Source organism: Pezoporus wallicus, unplaced genomic scaffold (assembly GCF_028554395.1).
Source record: "Pezoporus wallicus isolate ANWC-B61680 ecotype Strahan unplaced genomic scaffold, APGP_CSIRO_Pwel_v1 contig_7505, whole genome shotgun sequence".
Taxonomy (NCBI): domain Eukaryota; kingdom Metazoa; phylum Chordata; class Aves; order Psittaciformes; family Psittacidae; genus Pezoporus; species Pezoporus wallicus.
The window spans coordinates 4,099,860-4,120,992 of NW_026638908.1; the positions used below are offsets into that span (position 1 = coordinate 4,099,860).

The 21,133-nt window shown below is 39.2% G+C and overlaps 1 protein-coding gene across 1 annotated transcript in view; it reads right to left on the reverse strand.

Annotated features, from left to right (window-relative positions):
• ROS1 (ROS proto-oncogene 1, receptor tyrosine kinase) overlaps window positions 1-21,133 on the reverse strand; it is a 71,785-nt gene that overhangs the window by 16,203 nt on the left and 34,449 nt on the right. Inside the window, exons 28-42 of the mRNA XM_057413237.1 lie at window positions 18,951-19,168; window positions 18,144-18,285; window positions 13,965-14,197; window positions 13,566-13,742; window positions 12,356-12,530; window positions 11,762-11,879; window positions 9,461-9,648; window positions 8,749-8,841; window positions 7,906-8,041; window positions 6,769-6,931; window positions 6,439-6,503; window positions 3,694-3,823; window positions 2,877-2,974; window positions 2,046-2,249; window positions 799-933 (exon numbers count right to left, since the gene is read on the reverse strand). Coding sequence (XP_057269220.1) covers window positions 799-933; window positions 2,046-2,249; window positions 2,877-2,974; window positions 3,694-3,823; window positions 6,439-6,503; window positions 6,769-6,931; window positions 7,906-8,041; window positions 8,749-8,841; window positions 9,461-9,648; window positions 11,762-11,879; window positions 12,356-12,530; window positions 13,566-13,742; window positions 13,965-14,197; window positions 18,144-18,285; window positions 18,951-19,168 — 2,275 coding nt within the window. The remainder of the gene's footprint in view (window positions 1-798; window positions 934-2,045; window positions 2,250-2,876; window positions 2,975-3,693; window positions 3,824-6,438; window positions 6,504-6,768; window positions 6,932-7,905; window positions 8,042-8,748; window positions 8,842-9,460; window positions 9,649-11,761; window positions 11,880-12,355; window positions 12,531-13,565; window positions 13,743-13,964; window positions 14,198-18,143; window positions 18,286-18,950; window positions 19,169-21,133) is intronic.

Genomic DNA, 21,133 nt, shown 5'->3' on the forward strand with positions numbered 1-21,133 from the left:
CATTGACCACAACCCTTTGCATGCGGCCATCCAGCCAGTTCTTTATCCACCGAGTGGTCCATGTATAAAACTGATGTTTCTCCAGTTTAGAGACAAGAATGTCATGTGGGAACACCTCTCCTTGTATGGGTTTGATCCACTATGTGTATTAATTTTATTTTTTTCATTGCAAGAATTTTGCAATTAAACCTGAATTTTGTGCTCAAGAGACAAATGGAAATTGAAAGCTTTATCTAGATCAGCTAAAGACTATCCAGATGTGCAGACTTCTCTTTTGCAGTACTGCTTCAGCCTTTCTTACTGGCTTTTGTAAGCATTATATCTGCAAAGAGGGCACAATTTATTTTCCACAAATGTTCTAATATTATCCAAATTCCTGCAGCTGCCATTGAGAAAGACAGTTATATCTGCTAACACAGGTACATGGTGTGCAGGGGCTGGTAATTTCTTTCTTAAAGGGATCTTAACTTTAAGACAGACAGGCACTCTCAGTCTGTTATCACATTATTACCAGATTTATGCCCAAGACTGACTTTATAAAGTCTCTGAAATCCCATTTAAAAGATCAATATCCACCATTCAGCTTGAACACTTAAGTTCTTACTCACAGGCTCCACTACTGAATGAATTAGTAGCAGGCTGGCAGCTACAAGTGCTACCTCTTTTATCTGAAAAAAACAAATGAAGGATGTTGAACCTTGCTTGGGTATAAGTAACATTCAAAATAATGGTCATCTGGCAGTAAGTCTCTTGTTTCTTATGAATATTATCAACAACATTTGAACAAAATTAACTTACAGGTCATCAGGACAATTGTTTGGAAATTCCAGCGTTCCTCCTGACCGTACATGGTGTAAAACTTCTGTATTGGAGAAACCTGGATATGGTTGTTGACCCAAAGTTAATGTTTCCCACACTAAGACTCCAAAAGCCCTAAGAAACAACAACAAAAAATAATTATCATAGTCACTATGAACAATCTCCCTGTCAACAGCTAAAATACGTCTAACCTAAGAATATGACTCGGTTAGAAAAATTAGGAGTAAGAAGTTTCAATTTGTTGTGAAACAATTCAGATGTCCAGCCTCTGAAATAGCTAAAATAAATGTGCAGAACTAACACACTTTCCCAGACCAAGATGCAGCTTAGAAGTCACTGAGTGCCCACAGCTTCCCTGGGCAGCACTCCTTGGTTGAGCATGTCATCACTTAAACAAGTGTTTAGAAATCTCTACAGGTGTTGTAGAAAATGGAGAGAGACAAGTTCACCTAAGCACCACTCATAAAGCAATCAGCACCTTATTTGGTTTGGTACAGAGCACTAAACAGCTTGCTTAGATGAATGTGTGGCAGTCAAATGGATAGGCTGAAAGGCTGAGGACTTGGACAAGATTGGTGAGCTGTAACCCACCATAACTACCTATGGCTTCTGAAATCAAAACTTGTGTGAATGTCTGGTTTAATGGATCTGATTTAGGTTGGGGTTTTTTTTCATGCTTCCCGACAGTGGGTCTCTGCTTCTTCATCATAAACTGAATCCTACCCTAAATTTATCTTAAGTAAACCTCCACAGTGAAGTACTATGACCTTCCCTTGTGATGATGCAAAAAAATCTGTACTTCAAAATAAAGAAGTCACCAGAAGAAGGAGAAATGGGATAGGGAAAGTATTTGACTGTAGAAAAGAAATACCAATTAAACTAATGGAGAACAAAATGGATCAGCGTGCAGGTAGTAAATTCACTGACTAATCAAGCAAAAACCACAATTGTGGTTCTAGTATAAAATTGTTCGATTGAGTGACACTAGTTCTTCCCAACCAGAATCCAAACCTAGAGCTCAAAGCATTAAGAAATACATCCATATAGGTACTGTCTTGTGCCAAACTCCTCATTAGCTCATTAAAATATCACTTAGGAGGAAATCTGCCTTAGCCTAGAAATTGTTAAAGATGGCAATATTCAACCTTATCATTCCTCCTGTAAACCAGTATTTTCTTGCTGTGGGATTTAGTGAGACACACAGCTGTGTGGCTGCTATTACTTACCAGGCATCAGAGCGATTTGTAAAGACACCATCAATGAGGCTTTCAGGAGCCATCCACCTCACAGGGAGTAAGCCTTCTCCTCTTTTCCTATAATAATCATTTTTATAGATATCTCTGGCAAGTCCAAAATCACCGATCTTTACTATCCGGGAAGAGCTCTCATATTCCTTCTTAGACACAAGGCAGTTGCGAGCAGCCAGGTCCCTGATTTGCAAGGCAGAAATGAGAGGATGGAGTTAGTATTGCAGAAAAACTCAGGTCAGAAGAGACCTCTGGACATCATCTGGTTCAACCCTCTCTTCAGAGCAGTGTCACCTTTGAGGTCATATTAAGTGGCTTAGGCCTCATCAAGTTAAGTTTTGCATATCTGCAAGACTGGAGGTGACACAACTCTTCAGAAAAACCTGTTCCAGTGACTGATCCTGCACATGGTGAACAATATTATCTAATTTCCTTTGCTTTAACTTGTGCCTATTGCTTCTTAGCTTTTTCATGTGCACCCTTGGGAAAAGTTTGCCTCTGTCCTCCCTGGCTACCCATTAGGCAGACGAAAACAGTAAATGGATCTCCCCATATGCCTCTCTCTTTTACATGGGATATAATTCTTTCCTAGGGTGCAATGAGGCCTGGATTTAGATCTTAGATCTCACTATTTTGTGAGAGAACTTTAGGTGATTTTTAGCAGAAAAGCATAATATTAAATTTTGACTCCAGGGCTGTCACCTTGCCTGATACATTGTGATATCTTTCTAGGTATTTTTTTCCAAGATTAGACAATCAGTCTGTATATTGTGGGCAAACCTTGGAAGACTAAGGAAGTAAGTTCTGTACCTGTGTATAAAATGCATTTTCTCTAAATAGACACAGCCTTTGCAAATATCCAAACATATATCCAAGAGGTCAGTCACTGTGAGTAAAGGACTCTGAAGCTACAAGAAATAAAGATAGAAGTTAGCCATGTCTTCCAGCTTTACAAACTCAGAACGGCAACCTCCCTCTGCAAAGATGGTATTGTTTCTTCATTTGAAATGTATAGGATCTTTCCAAAACATGCAAAGCACAGGTGCAAAATCTCTGTAAGTCAATAAAGTGCAGGCTAAATGTTGTCAGGGTAAACTGCCAAATCACTGCACTGCAAGACAGGTGAACACATCCTGTTCCTTGATTTAGGGCTAAGAATATCCTGGGACCTTAACAGTGGAAGAAATGGAACCCTGAAAATTTCCTCCTACTATCAGATCAGGTTTTCTTGCTGCTGTAGTATTCAGTATAATATATTATTCTAATAAAATACACATATATACTTTTCAGTAGAATTTAATACTGACTGTGCATTTGATCTGATCATGTAAATGAACTTGACAACTGCTATGATGCTATAAAATTTCAGTGTTGAGTACTTTTGACCTACAATTCTACCATCCAAATTATTGATCTGCATGCAAACTGGAAAAAAAGAGACTTAATTAAAAATGTTTATTATTTATTATTTTCTCCTCTTTCCTCCTAAAAAATTTCAGGATACAGGCAGAGGTACATCTGTATCCCCTATATGGCTGGACTATGCAGTCCACTTGAAAAAGGGAAAAACTGCAAATCTGTGGGCAGTTGCAGGTTAAAACCATGTGTCTCGTGGTTTTTATCCTACCTTTTGCTTTCTGGCTCCTCGTAAATAGCTAAGTAGATCCCCTCCTTCCATCAGCTCCAGTATAAGGTACTGAGGCTCATTTAACAGGCACACACCAAGTAGCTTCAGAATGTGAGGGTGATCAAATTTACTAAAGATAAGCAAAAAACTGTAAGATTACAAACGAGTACTCCAGCTGATTGAGAGCTAGTAAAGTCCATATAGCTGCAAGCAATGAATGAACAGTTTGGCGTTTACAATCCTGCTTTTACCAGCAACATGATTTAGTACTCAGAGTGACAGATCCGCTGTCATGAGGAGAGTTCAGATATCCTTTCAAAACACAGGCTTATACTGTACGTTGTTGGGCAATTTAATGCATGCATGGATATTAAAAGTACACTTCTTCATATTTCTAGGAAGCAAAAAAAGGTAAGCAAATGGCAATCTTATCTAAGAATAACATGAATTGCCGCCTGTATATTAAAGTTACCTGTATTATTTTGATAGAGTACTTTTACTACTATATTCCCTGTAGAACTGCTGATTCAGAGAAATGCAGAGAAAGATAAAAGCACAAGATGCTACATATTATTTTACAATTTAGAGAACTGTTTCTCACAGTATGTTTTCAAGAGAAACAAAATATGCGCAAGGAATACTTGCAGACATGCTAGTGATTGCTTGTGTGTGTCCAAAAAGATAAGGATTACCACAGAGCAATCAGAACTCTCAGATCTAACACTTCTCAAAGAATGAAGAACATTTATTGCCCCTATCAGTGCCCATATTTTTGCAATCACATTTCTTATGTTAGAAAATGGTTTCCTTTTTGCATGGCTGTGTGAAAGGACTCAGACCAGCAGTCAGAGAAACTTGACTCGGGGCAACTGATGGTGTCCAAAATGCTGTCAAATACACCAGTGTAAACAAACAAATAAAACAGAGGGGCAGGCATTCTCCTTCTAACCTCTTTCAATTCACATAATCTTAGGTGTGGGCAAAGACTTCAGCAAAAAGCTTGATTTGGATTTGACACTTCCCCCCCTCTTCCGCCCTGAGCACATATCTCTCAATCAGACAAACTTTGGCACTCTCGAGAACAAAGAGAGGGGAAGGAGCACCTGGCAGTCTCCTTACAACTCACACAGACCTTTCTCCACTGAGCTGTCATTCCTTACTTTCCAAGCGATGGATACACAGAAGAAATTGCTACACATATTTGTACACAAATGACTTGCGAATAACCATTATCAAATGACTTTTTGAAATACAGACAACTCAATTTCCCCATTGCTGCAGAGCAATAATAGAAAAAAGTCCTTGCTTAACTGGAACGTATGCATGACATCCAAAAAGGAAGCAAAATAAAAGTTGTATTTAAATATTTAACATTAAGGTTTGTAAACAACCAGTTCTGGTTATTTTTTTCTTTCTGCCCTTGGTTTCATTTATAAGACCTTACAGATGAGTATCAAGAAAAATCATAAAGCCCTCCACAAGAGAATTAAATCTTTCATTTTTCATGTAAAAAAAAAAAGAAAAATATTTAAAGCATATAAAAGTACCATTTTTAATTATTGTTTAATTATTACTCAGAATATAAAACATTTAAAATCTTTTTTCTATTCTTTTCATTTCTATCTCGTTATATTGGTGTACATAGTGGCCAAAATCAGTGTTTACATTTAAATGTAATAATTTCCAATTATATATTTTTCCAGGGTTTCTGGTTTTGGATTATTAGCTGCAACAAGAAAGCAGAACTCAGGAAGCGTCAGAGACTTTAACAATGGATACGTGCAATTTCAATACTACACAGAAACAAGAACTTAACTGGTAGACTAAAGATAGATTGCAGAAAGTTTACACACAACACTTATTCTTTGTCATTAATTTACACTTTAATGACAAGGTGCCATTTTGGTTTTCATAAGCTTCTTACTTCATTCAATGTACAGTGTGTGGAAAAAGAAAAAAAATGCAAGTCATTTTTTAAAAAACATATAAACACGAAAAAGGATGCTGTGAAAACTAATTTCAAATTTAGTAACACTGTGTTTTCTATGTACAGGGTGTAAAATAATTCAGTTTTCCAAAGATGCTTCTAATTCTGCATTTATGAAGTAAGAGCCAGAGAAGTGCAGAGGTGCATCTGAAAACTAAACCATAATCCCAGTTTTATGTTACCAGACGAAAACTTCAGCTGCACTTCTACTTGTTTCTGTGGATACTCTGGAAAACCAGATTTCCAGCTGACACGCAGACTTTTCCATGTGAAATTCTCACCCTGGTAAGAGATGCATTATTTTTTGAAGTCTGTCTCAATAGAAGGGGCGTCTGTCAGCCTCTAGTGGTAAGTATGCACATTTTTAAAAAGCAATTTCCACTGTAAATTGAAGCTTCAAGGCATCACCTTCTTTTGATATGTTTATTCTGGTAAAATGAGATTAGCCAAATGTTGCCCAATTGCCTTTAACAACTAACTTAGTTTTAGGTGGGCAAAGATACTGAATTACATCAGTCCAAACCTCAGTACATTCATATGAGCATACCAAACTTGCAGTCTGTATCTTAAATTTTGCTAATCAGATTTGTAATTTTATTTGCATAAGATTCATCAGTAGTGACTTAAAGTTTTAGCAGAAGGAGAAAACCCCAAAAATGCCACAGTAATTTGTTTAGAGAAAAGCATTTCTTTCATTCTTCTTGAAGACTACCAACCTTATGGCTTCAAAGGGTACCCCGTGGCAAAGCTGTCCCTACCTCATTAAGTGTGCCTCCTTCAAGAATTCACTCTTCTCGTGGTCTGTTGCACCCTTCTTCAAAGTCTACTCAACAGAAAGCAAAAGTGTAATAAAACTTAAGTCACCACCATCATTATCACAAGGCACTTAAGTAAAGCAATCAGACATAGACATGGCCTTAAATGGAAGTTATTTTCCAGCATTTGTTACAAGGAGTTAGGCTCAACTCTAAGCTTTACTGCAAGGAAACACCCAAATCTCTCAACACCTGTTTCTGTGGTATAACCTCTGAGCCAAATCTCTCTACACATCACATTCTGTTACCAGAGGAATACAAAGCTGCAATTACCTTGACTGCTACTTTGGACTCTCCACTTCCATCTGCCAGGATATCTACTGCAGTCCCTTCATACACCTCTCCAAATGCTCCGCTTCCTAACAATTTATGTAAATTCAGTTTGTCGCGAGGGAAAGCTGGCAATGATTCAATCTCTGCTTGAGAAGGAAGAATGCTACAAAACAGCAATACTGGTCACTTGCTCATATCGAAAAGCATTTGAAATGTTACTAAAATTCTTCCTTACATGAATCTGGAACTAGCTGTCTCATCAGATACATTTAAGGGGGGCTCAGGTGAAACCTAAATATTTTGGAAGTTATTGGAAAACATCAGGTCTTCCGTTCCCATTCATCTGCATTTCTTGCCAACGTGAACATGCAGGGTGGGTTAGGGGCAATCCAGGCCAGGGGGCATGCCAGAGAACCAGCATGGAAGAGCCTACTGTCCTGGGTTCAGCAGTAGCAGTCACTTTTCTCCTTCTTGGTAGCTGGTGTAGTGCAGTGTTTTGACTTTCAGCTCGGGAACAGAACTGATAGCGATGTTTTCGTTTGGCCAAGGACTTTGTGAGCCTCATGCTCTGCCAGGGAGGAGGGGAAGGCAGGAGGAAGCAGAGACAGGACACCTGACCCAAACTGACCAAAGAGGTATTCCATACCACAGCACGTCATGCCCAGGAGGTAACTGGGAGTTAGCCGGAAGGGCAGGGAGTCTGCAGGGTTGGAGGAGGTATCGGTCGGTGCTTGGTCGGGGCTGGGGGGGCAAGTTATCGGTCAGCTGGTGGTGGGGTGTTATATTCTCTTCCCTTGTTATTTCCTTTATCATTATTATCATTGGTGGTAGCAGTAGTGATTTGTGTTATACCTTAGTTACTAAACTGTTCTTATCTCAACCCGTGGGAGTTACATTCTTTTCAATTCTCCTCTCCATCCCTCTGAGAGCAGGGGGAAAGCAAGAAAGGGGGGGGAAGTGAGCGAACGAATTACCTGACTGGGTTTAAACCACGACACCTACTTACAAGCAGATCTGCCTTTCAGTGCAGATGCAGCCCTTAACTCCACCTTGAGGTGTCAGGGACGGTGAAAACTAGTCCATGGAAGCCCTTTTAGATGTTTTTGCCCTGAAAATACATTTTCTTCAAGGACGTACCTTACAGCATAACAGGCATTGGATAATCCCACTGTATCAATCATGCCCCTGAGTTGAGCTAGTTCTTTATCTTCTTTGATAAACACTATCTGTCCAGGCAAAGCCTTTTTTCCGGATTTCCATCTTTGGTGCCATACTGGAACAGAAAAGCAGACCATCAGATATTTTACTCTGAGAGCATCCCAACATGTCAGCAGGCTGAAAGGCTACAGGTTTTTTGTCCTTGTGGTCAACATGACCACCCAGAAGTTTATGTAAGAAAGACATTTCCATCTGGGCATCACCTTTTTCCCACAAAACACAGGCAACTGCTCCTTGAGATGAGAAATCAGTCAAACATCCACTTCCACATGTGGTAAGACCCTAGTCTGAAGGGATGATGCTTTATCCCAGGGGGACGATGAGGAGTGAGAGGGCAGGACCATCTGCATCTCAGGGTAATCTCTACATCCTTTATTTAAGGACAGAACTTAAGAAGAAAAAGATGGGACCCTTTGGTGAATAACTACAGTACCCAACTTGAGAATTATAAGGTACAAGTTTTTATAAGGATACACACAGGAACATTTGCATTCTTTCAGCATTCCTGTGCTCTCCCTGCAGGGAATCAACAGCAAGAAATGCCTGAAATGGAGTGAATTGGTGTACCGTGCTTGATACTGAAAACATAACCATCTATTTCTAGGGTCTCAAAGGATAAGACTATACAAATTTCTGCCATCGCCCACCCTGGGGACTGTTCAGTATTTCCTTAAATCTGGAAGCCAATCATCTCCTACCACCTGAACTGCCTTTTACTGAGGCCTGACTAATCAAGGATGTGCAAAAAACTCAGCCACATACCAAAGCCAAATAGCATGACCACAGTCAAGCCCAGCATAACAACTCCAGTCACAACAGCAATGGCAATGACAGCGTCTGGAGAGATCGTAGTATCTGGTAAATAGAAGGGGAAAATTGATTACTGACTGAGTATAAAAGTTATGTCAGTCCTATGGAGTTGAGCAAACCTGAGACAACCCTTGACCTGCCTATTGCATAAATGTCTTCCTCTGCCCAAGGCTTTCTTGTAGGCTGTATGTATGTATTTGGTCAGACTAATCCTCCTCCCCCAGCTCTGGGCCATTCCTGGGGTGACGACCTACTGTGTACATGGAAAGAGAAAATGCTGAACTGTCTGGCTGCTCAAAGTGGGATTTTCAAGAACACCCACAGAACATAGGTCTAACATTCTGACTGAAGGCACAAAGTAATCCTCACATCCTTACCCAGCGAGGGAGCTTGCATTTATTTCAAGAAACACACCACAATGCTGAGTACAGGACCACAGACACAAAGGTATAAACGAGCAGAAGCAAATTACAGGCCCACAGTTGGGTGCAAAAGAGTATGGATGAGTGCCAACAGCTCGGGTCACCATATAAACGTCACCATTTATTACCTCTCAGACACATTATTAAAACACATTATTAACATAGCAGGTTTTAATTCATAAATAGCTATGATTATTCTGAACAAAAACTTGATTAACAGATTAAGAAAGTACGGTACATACCTTCACCCAAAATTATATCCTCACTTGTGTCACTGTATTCACCAAGTCCCAGCACATTTGCAGCTGCCACTCTGAACTGGAAAGTTCCATCTAAGTTCTTCGCCTTCCACATGCAAATACTGGCACAGGAGCCATTGTAAACCACCTCCCACAAGAGCTTCACTTTGCTGGTGTTGTCAGACTGCTTCCTGCAACAGGCACAGCAAAATAACACAAGTATGTTAACAGAGTGAGGGTAGTTTACTGCTTCCCCCCTCTCTCCATTCTTTGCTTCAGTTCTCTGGCCTGCACAACTTCTCTGCCTGCATGGAAGCTCAATCTGGTCATGGGGTTTTGGCTAGGGAGCAAAACATTGTACCATGCCATTTTAGCAATGCTAGGAATCACACATCTTTAGCTTGGCATTGGAAATGAAATGCTAGAATGTTTTAGACATAAAAAGCTCCAGCACTCTTTCACCTCACAGCCAAGATTTCAAAACCTTCTTATTAAGTTTTCAGAAAAAAAAAAAAAAAAGAAAAATCCCAACATTTATTTTTGTTTTCTGTTAGAGGTTTTTGCTTTCTTGGGCCCAGAGTAATTTGGTGGCTCTTGTGCATCATGTTTCACAAGCTAAACAGGAAGCAAGTCATTGGCAGTGAAGACACAATTCTTTAGCTAGCCAGTTTCCCCTAGTATCTGCTGACTGCTGGGTATATTTCTTCCTTTCCCCATTGGATTGAGATTGATTGCTCACAATAAATTCAGAGCTGATTATTCACCAACCAAAAGAAGACCATGTATTTAAACTGGAAAGGCCATATTTGAAATATCATTTCATGTCACACAAGACTGTAATATTTCATATAAAATGACTTTCATGAGCACATCAATCATTCTCCCAACACACTTTAATGCAGAAAAAAAGGTCAAACACTTCTAAAACAGAAAGGCATTTGGAAACTGTACGATCATGTCCTTGGTGTGTACATGGCTCCACCAGACCTGTATGAAAAACAGGGGTTGTTTCAAAGGGCTAAGCAAATATTTTCTAGAATGCTATGCAACTGACCAAATATTTTTCTACCTGGTCTGAAAGATTCATGAAGCAAAATTCAGTCAAAACCATCAGCACATGCACATTCAAACTGCAGGAGGAAAGCTTATTTCATTAAAAAAAAAAAGGCAAAACCCCCAAAAACAAAGACCACCCCCAAAAAGTAAATCCCAGAACCAAACCCCCCCACGCATCTCAGCTAAGAAATATGATTCCACAGATGAATAAGAAGCCGCAGTCTGGAGAACACAGTGGCTAACTCACATCCCTGACACAGGCCAAGGGACTGTCCTTTGTTTATTCATGGACAGCAAGCCAGGTACAAACTGGCTGATGGCACATCAAAATTATTGTGGTCTCATAGCATGCAGGTCAGTGCTGCTGTATGCTCACAGAACTGTATAGAGGAAGCTTACAGCACCAGGAAAATATGTCTGGGTGAAAACTTATATAGGTAAAGTATACTCAGCTCCACAGTGCTGTCAGTCCCTAGCTTTCATAAGCATAGAGTTAACTGAGGAAGAAGAAGTCATAGCTACCTTTCAAAAACTGCTTCCCTCCATCAATCCTAATTTCAAACAATGTCATAGGAATATCCCAGAAGATGGACTCTCCTCATTCTTACATAATACATTAATTAAGTCTTCCACTGACTGCCTTAAACAAATCTCTCCAGAGTCATAATCAAAAAAATTAGAAATTTCAAAGTCACTGCCCACAGCAGTATACTCTAACCCATCAGTTCAGCCCTTCCAATGCCAGTGCAGGAATAAGTGTGAACATTCTAGAGCTGTTTAATGAGTGTGACATATATAGTCCAGGCAATCTGTATTCAGTATCAAAGCACTTCAAAAATTACTTAGTCATCCCAACTGGGTGGGGTTATGTTATGATTTTTTATAATGCCTTTCATAAGCACTAAGATATTTCTATATGCATTTAGACAAAAATACATACTATGTCCTTGAAATATGTGATTTGAGAATATCTCCAAATTTTTTTCTAATTCACCAACATATACCCAAATATATCTCTGTAACTCAGGGTTGGTCTGGAAATGCTGGCGTATGTTTTCTTCCAAGTTTTCCAGGAATTTCTGGAAATGGTGAATACTTAGCTTATCCAAGAAAGAGATCCCATGAGAAGGGCCATTTGCACCATAGGTGTTTCACTCTTCCCATTAGAGCTGAACTGAAAGCCCCTGCACATGAAGGTGTGTTCCGAGCTGCTCCCTATGGGGAAGAGTGCCTGCATGCATAGCTTACCTGCTTTCTAAGATGTAGTAGGTCAGGTTACTTCCATTGTCATCAGCCTTTTCCCACTGTACAGAGTTTTTAGTGTCTTCTGCTCTTTTTGGAACTCCTGGCTTACTGGGAACACCAGCTTAGGCCAAACGGAGGAAGAAACAGAACACTTTAAATTTGTTTATAGCAAGAGAAAGAGGTAATGGGCACAGAGGAAAATTTAGATGTGCAGATGGATGTTTAGACATACAAAAGGATGGAGGATATACATGAGTAATGCCCAAGGTAGAATGAATATTTGGTCTTTTTATTAGACAAATTTCATATTTTTGATTCATATGCAGCCTCTAATCAGTAATTATGAGTTCACATGCATATAGACATTTAATTTCAGTTTCCCTCACTCTTTGCCTTTGTTCCACTTGGAAGTGAACTTCATTTCTTTACCCTATTACTTTCGCAGATACAAGATTGTATTGTTTATTTTTAAAAAACACACAACTGTTGGCTCTTAGTATAAGAAAATGACCTACTAAAATGTATAAAATACTGTGTTTGAATATTAATGTCCTGAAAATAGTCTTAAAATCTTGTTACCTTACATTAAGTGCTTACCTGTAGTTTTAAAGCTTTTTGAGGAGGAAGTGCTTTTCAATCCTGTATCATAAACTACTGTTACTCTTACAAGGTAGCTGGTTGAAGGAAGAGTTCCTGTGAGATTGCATGTGTAAACAAGATCTGCTGTGCATGTAGTTGTTGCAGGAGAAAACCAGTCACTTTTTGTTTGCCACTAGAAAAATAAAATATCATCATGGTCAACTTTGTTACTCTGCTGAAAGTGTGTCACAGTTCTATTCCTGGGTAGGTTAACTACTTTGCCACCTTTTATTATCATAGGGGAGAGATTACACATGTGATGTTTCAATCATGGGACTACGTCCTCTTAGAGACCAAGGACAAAAAATCCAGGATTTTAATTTGTTTTCAGGAGACCTACAAGTCTTGGGAGCCACAAATGACAACAGATTAAGTGACCCCTTTGCACAGCCAAAAGGAGACTTCTCCTAGCTTATCTGTGTGCAGCTTGTATTTCTGGATCACCATGATGTTCCCATGAGTTCGGTTTGCATGATGTAATTGAAAGGAGGTGGTTTAGTGGAATTGTGCTATGACATTTGTTTTAGGACAGGGAAATATTTGGTGTAGGCGTAATGAATCCTATTATCTATATTAAGGACTCTTTGTGATCTAGTTCAGCAAATAACATTTTCTGTCTCCAGTGGTCCAGACATTCAAATCTGAAGCTTCCATCCATGCTGCTGTCACTTGCAGTGCTTACTTCTATCATCTGTACTACTGGACCTGTTTACCTCTCTGACATTTTTCCCTAACCTCTATCATAAGAAAGTAAAATTCAGATACTAGGTTGTAGCTAATATTTAATTCTGAAACCTCTTTTCTTCTCTTCCTTGTACAGAGCAGACACAGGATTTATAGCTACAAGCCAGGCTGTGGGGAGGGCAGTGAGGAAAGAGCGAGGGGACTCTACTGAAACAGGAGACCTGGGAGGAATTCTGGTGGGGTCATCCAGGATGTCCTTTGACACTATGGAGTATTATATGCTACAGCTGCACTCCCTCTTGTTCCTGGCATACACAGCCTCCATCCTGCCCCTTCTGAGATACCAAGACTGACGTCACCATGCCCAAGTTATCCACAGAGACTCTTTATAGACGTCCTGCCACCCTGTCCTGATCACCAGGACAGAGTGGGTTAAATTTGCTTTGATTTGGGGAAAAAAAAAAAGAATAAAAGATATTCGTACCTTGCGCAGCTCAAACCAGAAGCTGGTTTCATTGACATGCAGAGGAGCTCTCCACTGTAGCTGGAAACTGGTATTTCTGGGAACTATGTTGAAAGGTGCAGGTGGAGTCTCAAAAGTTTTTGCAATAACAGGGACACTCTCAGAAAACCAGTTCTCATTGGGATGAAAAGCAAGAACCTGGTGAGCAAATGGATGGTAAGGAAAAGGCACAGTTCCAGACCAGTGGGAAAGGTGGCTTTAGCAACTCTGAGTGTTTGGAAGACTGTCTGTTTTCAAACAAGACTCGGAAAAGTCTGCCAAGCTTTGAACTTACTTTTTCAAAACACACATATACCTTTACAGAAAAGCAGTCTAAAGAGCTGCAGGTTGGTGAACAGGTAAAACTGCTTTTAATTGTACCTTGAATAAATTGTTTGTTCCAGATTGGAGCCCATGGACAGACCAGGCAAGCGTCCCATTTGGAAATTCACTTTTTCGCAAGGGTGTTGCTGGGACAGAAGGTAACAAATTGACAGAGATTTGATAGCGGACGGATTCTAGAGGTCCATTTGGCTTCAGAGGTTCATTCCAAGATATGCTGATGGTGGTGTCAGACAAAACCACTGTCTTAATGGAATCAACTGCCTCTGGTACTGAAACAGAAATTAAAATTAATCTCCTTTGAGGTCCAGATCTCACTAGAGGTTGGTTTGTTTGTTTATTTTTAGAGAAGTCAAGAAATGTCACTGAAGAAAGGAGACAGGGTTATAAGCTCATGAATATAATCCATTTACAGGACTGACAATTTACACATGTAAAACTCGTATTCCTGTACAGTCAGTCAGCTAATCTCCAAAATATTTTGAGGAACTTTTTGGGTATCTCTTTGGCTATCCTACCATGCAAGCAGACAAAAAAAAAACCCAGCTGCTGTCCTTTGTCTCTACATATATAGTCATATCACTGAATTCCTGCTTTCTCTTAGATTCTCAATTAGGGTCTCAGATTCAATAAAGTTTAATATGATGCTTAATTGGAAATCCACTAAAAAAAATACCAACGTCCTATTCCAATCGGGAAGTCTTTTCTCGAGCAGAAATGTATGAAGGAAGAAAACCTAAGACTGAGCATTTTTTGCCATCAGTTACAATTTTGCTGAGAAATTCATGGTCTGTCTGAGTTGTGTAAGAAACAAACTGGGCTGCTGGTCTGGTGTCCATGCCAGCTGGTTACCCACTAATTGTACTGGAAAAATCAACCCTTCCTTTGAAGCTTTGAGATTGCAGACTTTGAAATGGTAAATGTTTTGCCCCAGCCTTGTGTTAATAATTCTTTTTTCATATTGAACTGTCCATATAATAAAAAGTTAACAAGTCATTACGCTATGCTCCCAATTTGTCAGAATGATGGATACATATGCTATAATTTATGCCCCAGTAGCAAGACTGCAGATTATTTAAATGAAATGTGCAGAAGCAGGTCTAGTAAAGAAGACAATTTCTCATTTCATATAAAACATGTGGAGTAAGAGTGACACTCTGTGGCAAGAGCAATGTATTAATTTTTCCAAGCTGTCTTTTTTTTTTTTTTTTTGTTCCCACTATCTTGTTATTTGTTCGAAAAAAACAGATTAATCCAAGCTTCTTTCATTTCATTACAGGATTGAGGGAAACACAGGGAATTCATACAACTTCAGAGGTGTGAAATAGCACACAGAGTTCAAGAGGCTCTAGCAACATCTGATTACAATTTAAACTACCAGTAATGTTCATGAAATTGAGAACATAAATGCCAGGACGCATACACAATCTGTTTACATCTGGTTGGAAATCTTTCAGCAAATTGTATAAAGCTCTGAATGTTGATACAGATACGTATCAAAAATGCTCAGGATTTGGGGTCTGGTGTGGTTTCTGTTTGGTTTTTTTTTTTTGGTGGTTGTTTGTTGGCTTGGTTTTGGTGTTGTTTTTTCTTTTTCTAGGACTTTATTTTGATCCCAAAATTTTGTTTTGCCCCAAGTAGAGAAGCCAGTTCTGAGTTTCATGTTTCATTTTAACTTGAGACTGAAAAATTCCATTTTTGTGGAGCAACCCAGGCTCCCACTTAATATGCTACTTTTATGTTTTGCTACTGAAAGTGTGTACATTGCTGAAGGATGGCTCAGGTCACCACACAAAGAAGCAATGGTGTGAATTCTTGCCATATCCCAATAGTATTCAATCTTATTCAATCAGTGCATCGAAGTTTACAACAGCTGAGGATTTCCATGCAAAACATTGAAATGTACTGATCATCGGTCAGATTTTCCTATTCTTTTTTTGCCACAGACTCCTCAGGAATATGCTCATAGTATTCAGATATCCACATAGGATGAACGCCTAAATGCTGCAGATGTAGAGATCTGACTACTAAAAGAAAAAAATATAGCACGGTTGGAAGAGAACTCCCAAAGTATAGCACGCCTGGATCCCTAAAATAGTGTGGCATTGCTCGCAGCTCTTGTTCCACTTTCATCTAAAAGATCAAAAGAGGTTTGTCTTAAACAAAGGTTTTCTTTAAGTGGGAAAACATGACTGCCCAGGACAAAAAAACCCAAGGAATGGTCTGTGCACAAGAGAAGCCACTGGCAATTCACAGGTAATGCTCTGCTGTGGACAATGGTGGTAAAAGAAGAGGTTATTGTTCTTTGAATGGACCTTTAAATAAACCACAGAATGCATCCCCAAGAGAAGAATAAAGGGAGTCAGGAGCCCTGGCATGTACTTGTTGCCAGCTATTCTGGATAAAATGCTTCTTGGGCACAACTGATCAGCAAGAGAAAGAGGCTTTGAGACAGGTAAGAAAAACACAGTGATGGCTGTGTTTATTTCAATTTCAATTGCTTTAGCACCTTCTGGAGCAGCCAAAAGCCAAACAGAGGTAAAGAGAGAAGGGGAAGCCTTAGGACTCCTGCTGTGGTGCCCCAGCTGCATGTTACTAAGATCCGCACAGCTGCATGTCAGTATTGCCAGTCCTGCTGTAACTGGGTTAAATGAGCTAATGCCCAAGGACCACATGCTACTGGGCCTTTAAATTCACTCCCTCACTGTCTCTCAGAGAAGAGCTGTCCCAGCTCTGTAGGACAAGAGCCAGGCAGCAAAGCTAATGAAAGTGGGGGATATAGCATTCCTACATCAACAGCAAGCATGCCTAGGTACAGTTTTCCCAGTCTTTCCTGCAAAACACAAACTGGCTGACATGTGGACATGGCTATAATTCTGCTTTGCTGACTTGGGCATCGTCAGAGATGCCTGATGGCTCTGCAATTGATGAGTTTATGTGGATCAAGCTGACCCTAGCTGGTGACACCAGGCACAATAAATGCAGCACAGCTGCGCAGCAGAAGAGCAAGGAACTGCTATGAATACTACAGGAAATAGCTAGCTCTCATTATAGCTTTCCGTGTTTCCATCAACTGAGTCCAGCAGCATCAGTCCAACAATGAGAAAATTGTCTGAAGAGCAGAACAAAGGCAACTCCTCATGAAAACAGAGATAAGTGTGCACGTGCACACATACACATCCGAAGCAAGAAAAAGTGCTGAGCATGATACTTCTGTTGGGTTAGGTTGCAAGGCAAAACATGCAAAGGCATAGCATGTGTCTTCAGATGATCCTTTTTTTTTTTTTTTTCTGGGACATGACAAGAGATTCAGGGAAACTGGGATGGTTAATTTTTCCCAAATTCAAGTCTGTTTTGCCCATGACAGTAACTGGTGAGTGATCTCTCCCTGTCCTTGACTCTTCAGTCATATTTTCTCTTCCCTATCCAGGTGAGGAGGGGATGATGTGCAGTCAGCATCCAGCCAGGACCAACTCACAACACTTTCCATCATAGCTTTGTCTTCACTCATACCTCTCTCACCCACTCACTCCTAGTGAAGCTTCTTAGCTTCCTTCTGACATAATTAGATAAGTTTACTGATGTAATTATATATATTAAGTAATCCCTAACCAGTCCACTCTGACCTAAATGACACAATGAACATTCAAGTTCAAAGCAGTATTCCTAGCTTTCTTGTAGTGTGAAAGGGACTGAGAAGGGCACATCAAAATTCTTGAAACCAACTGAAAATGTGATATTGGCACTCAGGTTAAAAGAAGAGAAAATGAAGAGTTGCCTTTCCAATCTGGTTCACAATATATCAAATCTGAATCACCCTAAGAAACAGTAATTATGAAAATAATCTCAAGTCAAGCGGAAAAATCTTAATGCTGAATGAATACATAACACACAAAGTTAAACATATGTAACCACATACACATTCAAACCCCATTTATTAAAAACGTAGTCCAAGGCAGAAACTGCAACCATTTAGCCACTTTTAATCATAGTTTATATTACCTCAGGAAGCCAATGAGCAAAAGCATTAAAGAATACATGCATGCCATGAATCTTACAGATTCATCAAGTCTGGTTGCCAAAACCTTGTAAAGATCTACACAGATTACATTTCAAGCAGAAATCTCTGCTTTCTGATTTGCAACCCAAACTTACATACACCTTCCTTTAACTGAGATGAGAATTCTGTTCAAAATCAGAATAAAATGTGAAACAAACCTCCATACAGAGTGGTGCCAATTGTCTCTTTTCCCATAGGGAGCATTTCCTCATCTGAATAGTAGTTTTTCACTGCAACTTGTATGACATAGCTTGAAAATGGCTGTAGGTTGTCTATGATGGCTACAGGACCCTGAAATTCCTGTAATTCAAAATCAGGTAGTACATGTACTCATATAAAAGAGGTTCATATGTCACACTAATCATCTGTCAATGGAGCAAGGGTTCAAAAATAATACAAGAGTGATTTTCATTCTAATACACTTTAGTGTTTAAAAAAGAAAGTTAATGATAGTTTGAGTAATAGGTCACTGCAGAAAACATATACCAAAACCAAGCTGAGGTGTAATTAGCATGGCTGCAATACCACATTGTTCAGTAGCTGGTACTTAAATGGGAGATGCAAAGTCAGAAAAATGTAAGAGAAATAAAACTTACTAAGGAAAGTACAGCTACCACAAAACACATAATGGCAAACCATTTGGTTGATGGACAGCCATAAGAGTTATTTAAACAGATTTAATACCAACCACAACTGCACTTTTTACAAGTAGAAACTGAAAACCCATTTCAACAGGATTTTAGCAAGAACATGTTGAAAAGTAGAAGAGTACTTGCACAAAGAAAACCTGAGGAATCTACAGCTTAAAAAATACCAAACAGAAAGGGAAATGATTGTTGGGTACGTAGAAGTGGAAAAACTCCCTGATTGAATGTTACAGAATGGCTTATAAAATTATTAGAAAAAAAATCACATTCCTCTACATATATGATACCATGTGCATTTTTGTTCCAAAATAGCCATACCAATGTTTTTTTCTGTAGATTAGACAAACGGTAGCTTGAGTTTCTGTGGCTGTTAGTCATTTGTCCAAGAAAGACCAGGTATGTTGGTGTGGGCTGCAATATGCCAGGGCATAGCTGCTGTGGTGTGACAGATGGCAAGCTTAATGTGAAACTGGTGTTCGTTGTATCAAGGATAGTAGGTTTCTCAGTATATGTGAATGGAATCAGGCATCTTTTATCTAGGAAAGACAAACAAAAAATGAAAAAAAAAAAATTATTGTTGGATCAAACCAAACTTTCATGATTCTACCACCATTCCTATTAGAAAACATAACCACAAATTATTCTCTCTGCTTTAACAAACAGAAAAACAAAATCCCACCTGAGTGCACTTAATTTGACTTCCATTGACATAAAAATAGTGGTCATAAAGGTAAATCTCATTTGTCTTTGATAAGATACAGATTTATTAAAGAATTTAGTAATTCTAGCTCTTTTTTAAGTACCTAAATACCTTGGAAATCCAGGTCATAATTGCTGTGTTATTAAGGGCGGTATACACTGATGAGTCTGAACTTGTTTGTCACAGGAAAGACAGATAAGAAGAATAGAGAGTACCTTTCTCTAGTAATTAAATGTTGTCTCTCTTTTCTACCAAGCAGCTTTTCATGTGTAAAGTTCATAGCAACAGTGGGGAAAGGAAAGAGAAAAAGAGTCTACAGGGAAAAGGAAGAAGAAACTGGAGGAGTAAAGTCTATAGAGAGAAAACAACCAAAAACTACTTTCTGACAGTAAATGTAACAAAAGCAAAACCCTCATCAATTGATGTACTTTTAAAAACAAATTAAAAATATATATTAAATGATGTTGCTGCTGAGAAGGAAAAGATTAAGGGGCATGCATGGGGAAAATAGTACAAGGACAAATATTTGCCCTTGGGCCAGAACAAATGACCTCATTGCCAAGATCTTACCCCTCTAAATGAACAACCCCACCATTCCTACCTAAGTCAGGTTCGTGTATGTGAGGGAGGAAGAGTAACAAAGTCAGTTCAACAGAAATAAATGTCAGGTTGAATCTTTGTCAATTTTATAGTTACTTAGAGTAGTAAAACTCCCATGGGGAAAGTCCCAGATGAAATAAAGAATTGAGTCATTTTTCAGGGTTAAAGTTTCTGCCAGGCAGTTCCACAGAAATGTGTTTACCCTGACAGGAAAATCCTTCACTACAGTCCCCTACAATTCAGTCCCCTTCATGTCAATCCTTCAGTTCAGTCCCCTTCCTCCTAACTCTGAAGAGACATCATTCTCTCACAGAATCTGTGACAGGACAATAATTTTCACTGAGTGCTTCTGATGTGTTAAATGATCAACTGACATCACGTCTCTGGATGGCAATTAAATTGGTTAGAATGAAAGGGAACTCTAGCAGTACTCCTTACTCTCATCACTAAAGCAATAAAAAGCATGTCAGTCAACCCAACTGGTCTTTGCAAACATCACTTTTTCACATATATGCTATTTGCTTTCAGTACCGCGAAGGAGAACAAAATATTTTTTTCTTATTTTAGTATATTCATTTATTTTTATCTTAAACTTGTGTGAGTGATTCTCTGCATTGCCCTTCCTCCTCAAATGCCAAGGCTGTGCGTTCCTCCAAATATATTTGAATCAGTCAATGTAAATAAGAAGGACTCTGTGAAGGTCTCTGGGTAGAAATAATCCCTTTGGATTATTTTGGATTTGAAATCCAGTTCTTCCCTTTCAGTACCAGCTGGGTACTAAGCCTGGGGCTGTTGCAGGAAACCCTATCCCTAGGGATAGGGATTGGTACATTCTGTACCAGGTCCAAACCAGGCTCCTGTACCAATGCCAAGCCCGCACAGACCTCATGAGAACAAACTTGCCCAAAGTGCTGGTAAGGATAGCCTGGACACTGGTCAGAGCAGCTGCAGGCAGGAGTAATTCTAACAGCTACTCAAAAAAAAAAGTGAAATCATTTTATTCCAAAGATGTCCATCCTGTTAAAATATTGTCTTGTATATTTTTTATTTTATGCCAAACTGAAGTTAAAGAATCATTTTCAATATATTTATCATGTTAGTAGCTGGCATGTTCTAAGCCTCTGCATTTAAAAAGATAACCCGTATAGGTACCATGAATCCTAACTTTCTACTAAAACTAATTTTAATTTCTTTCATTATC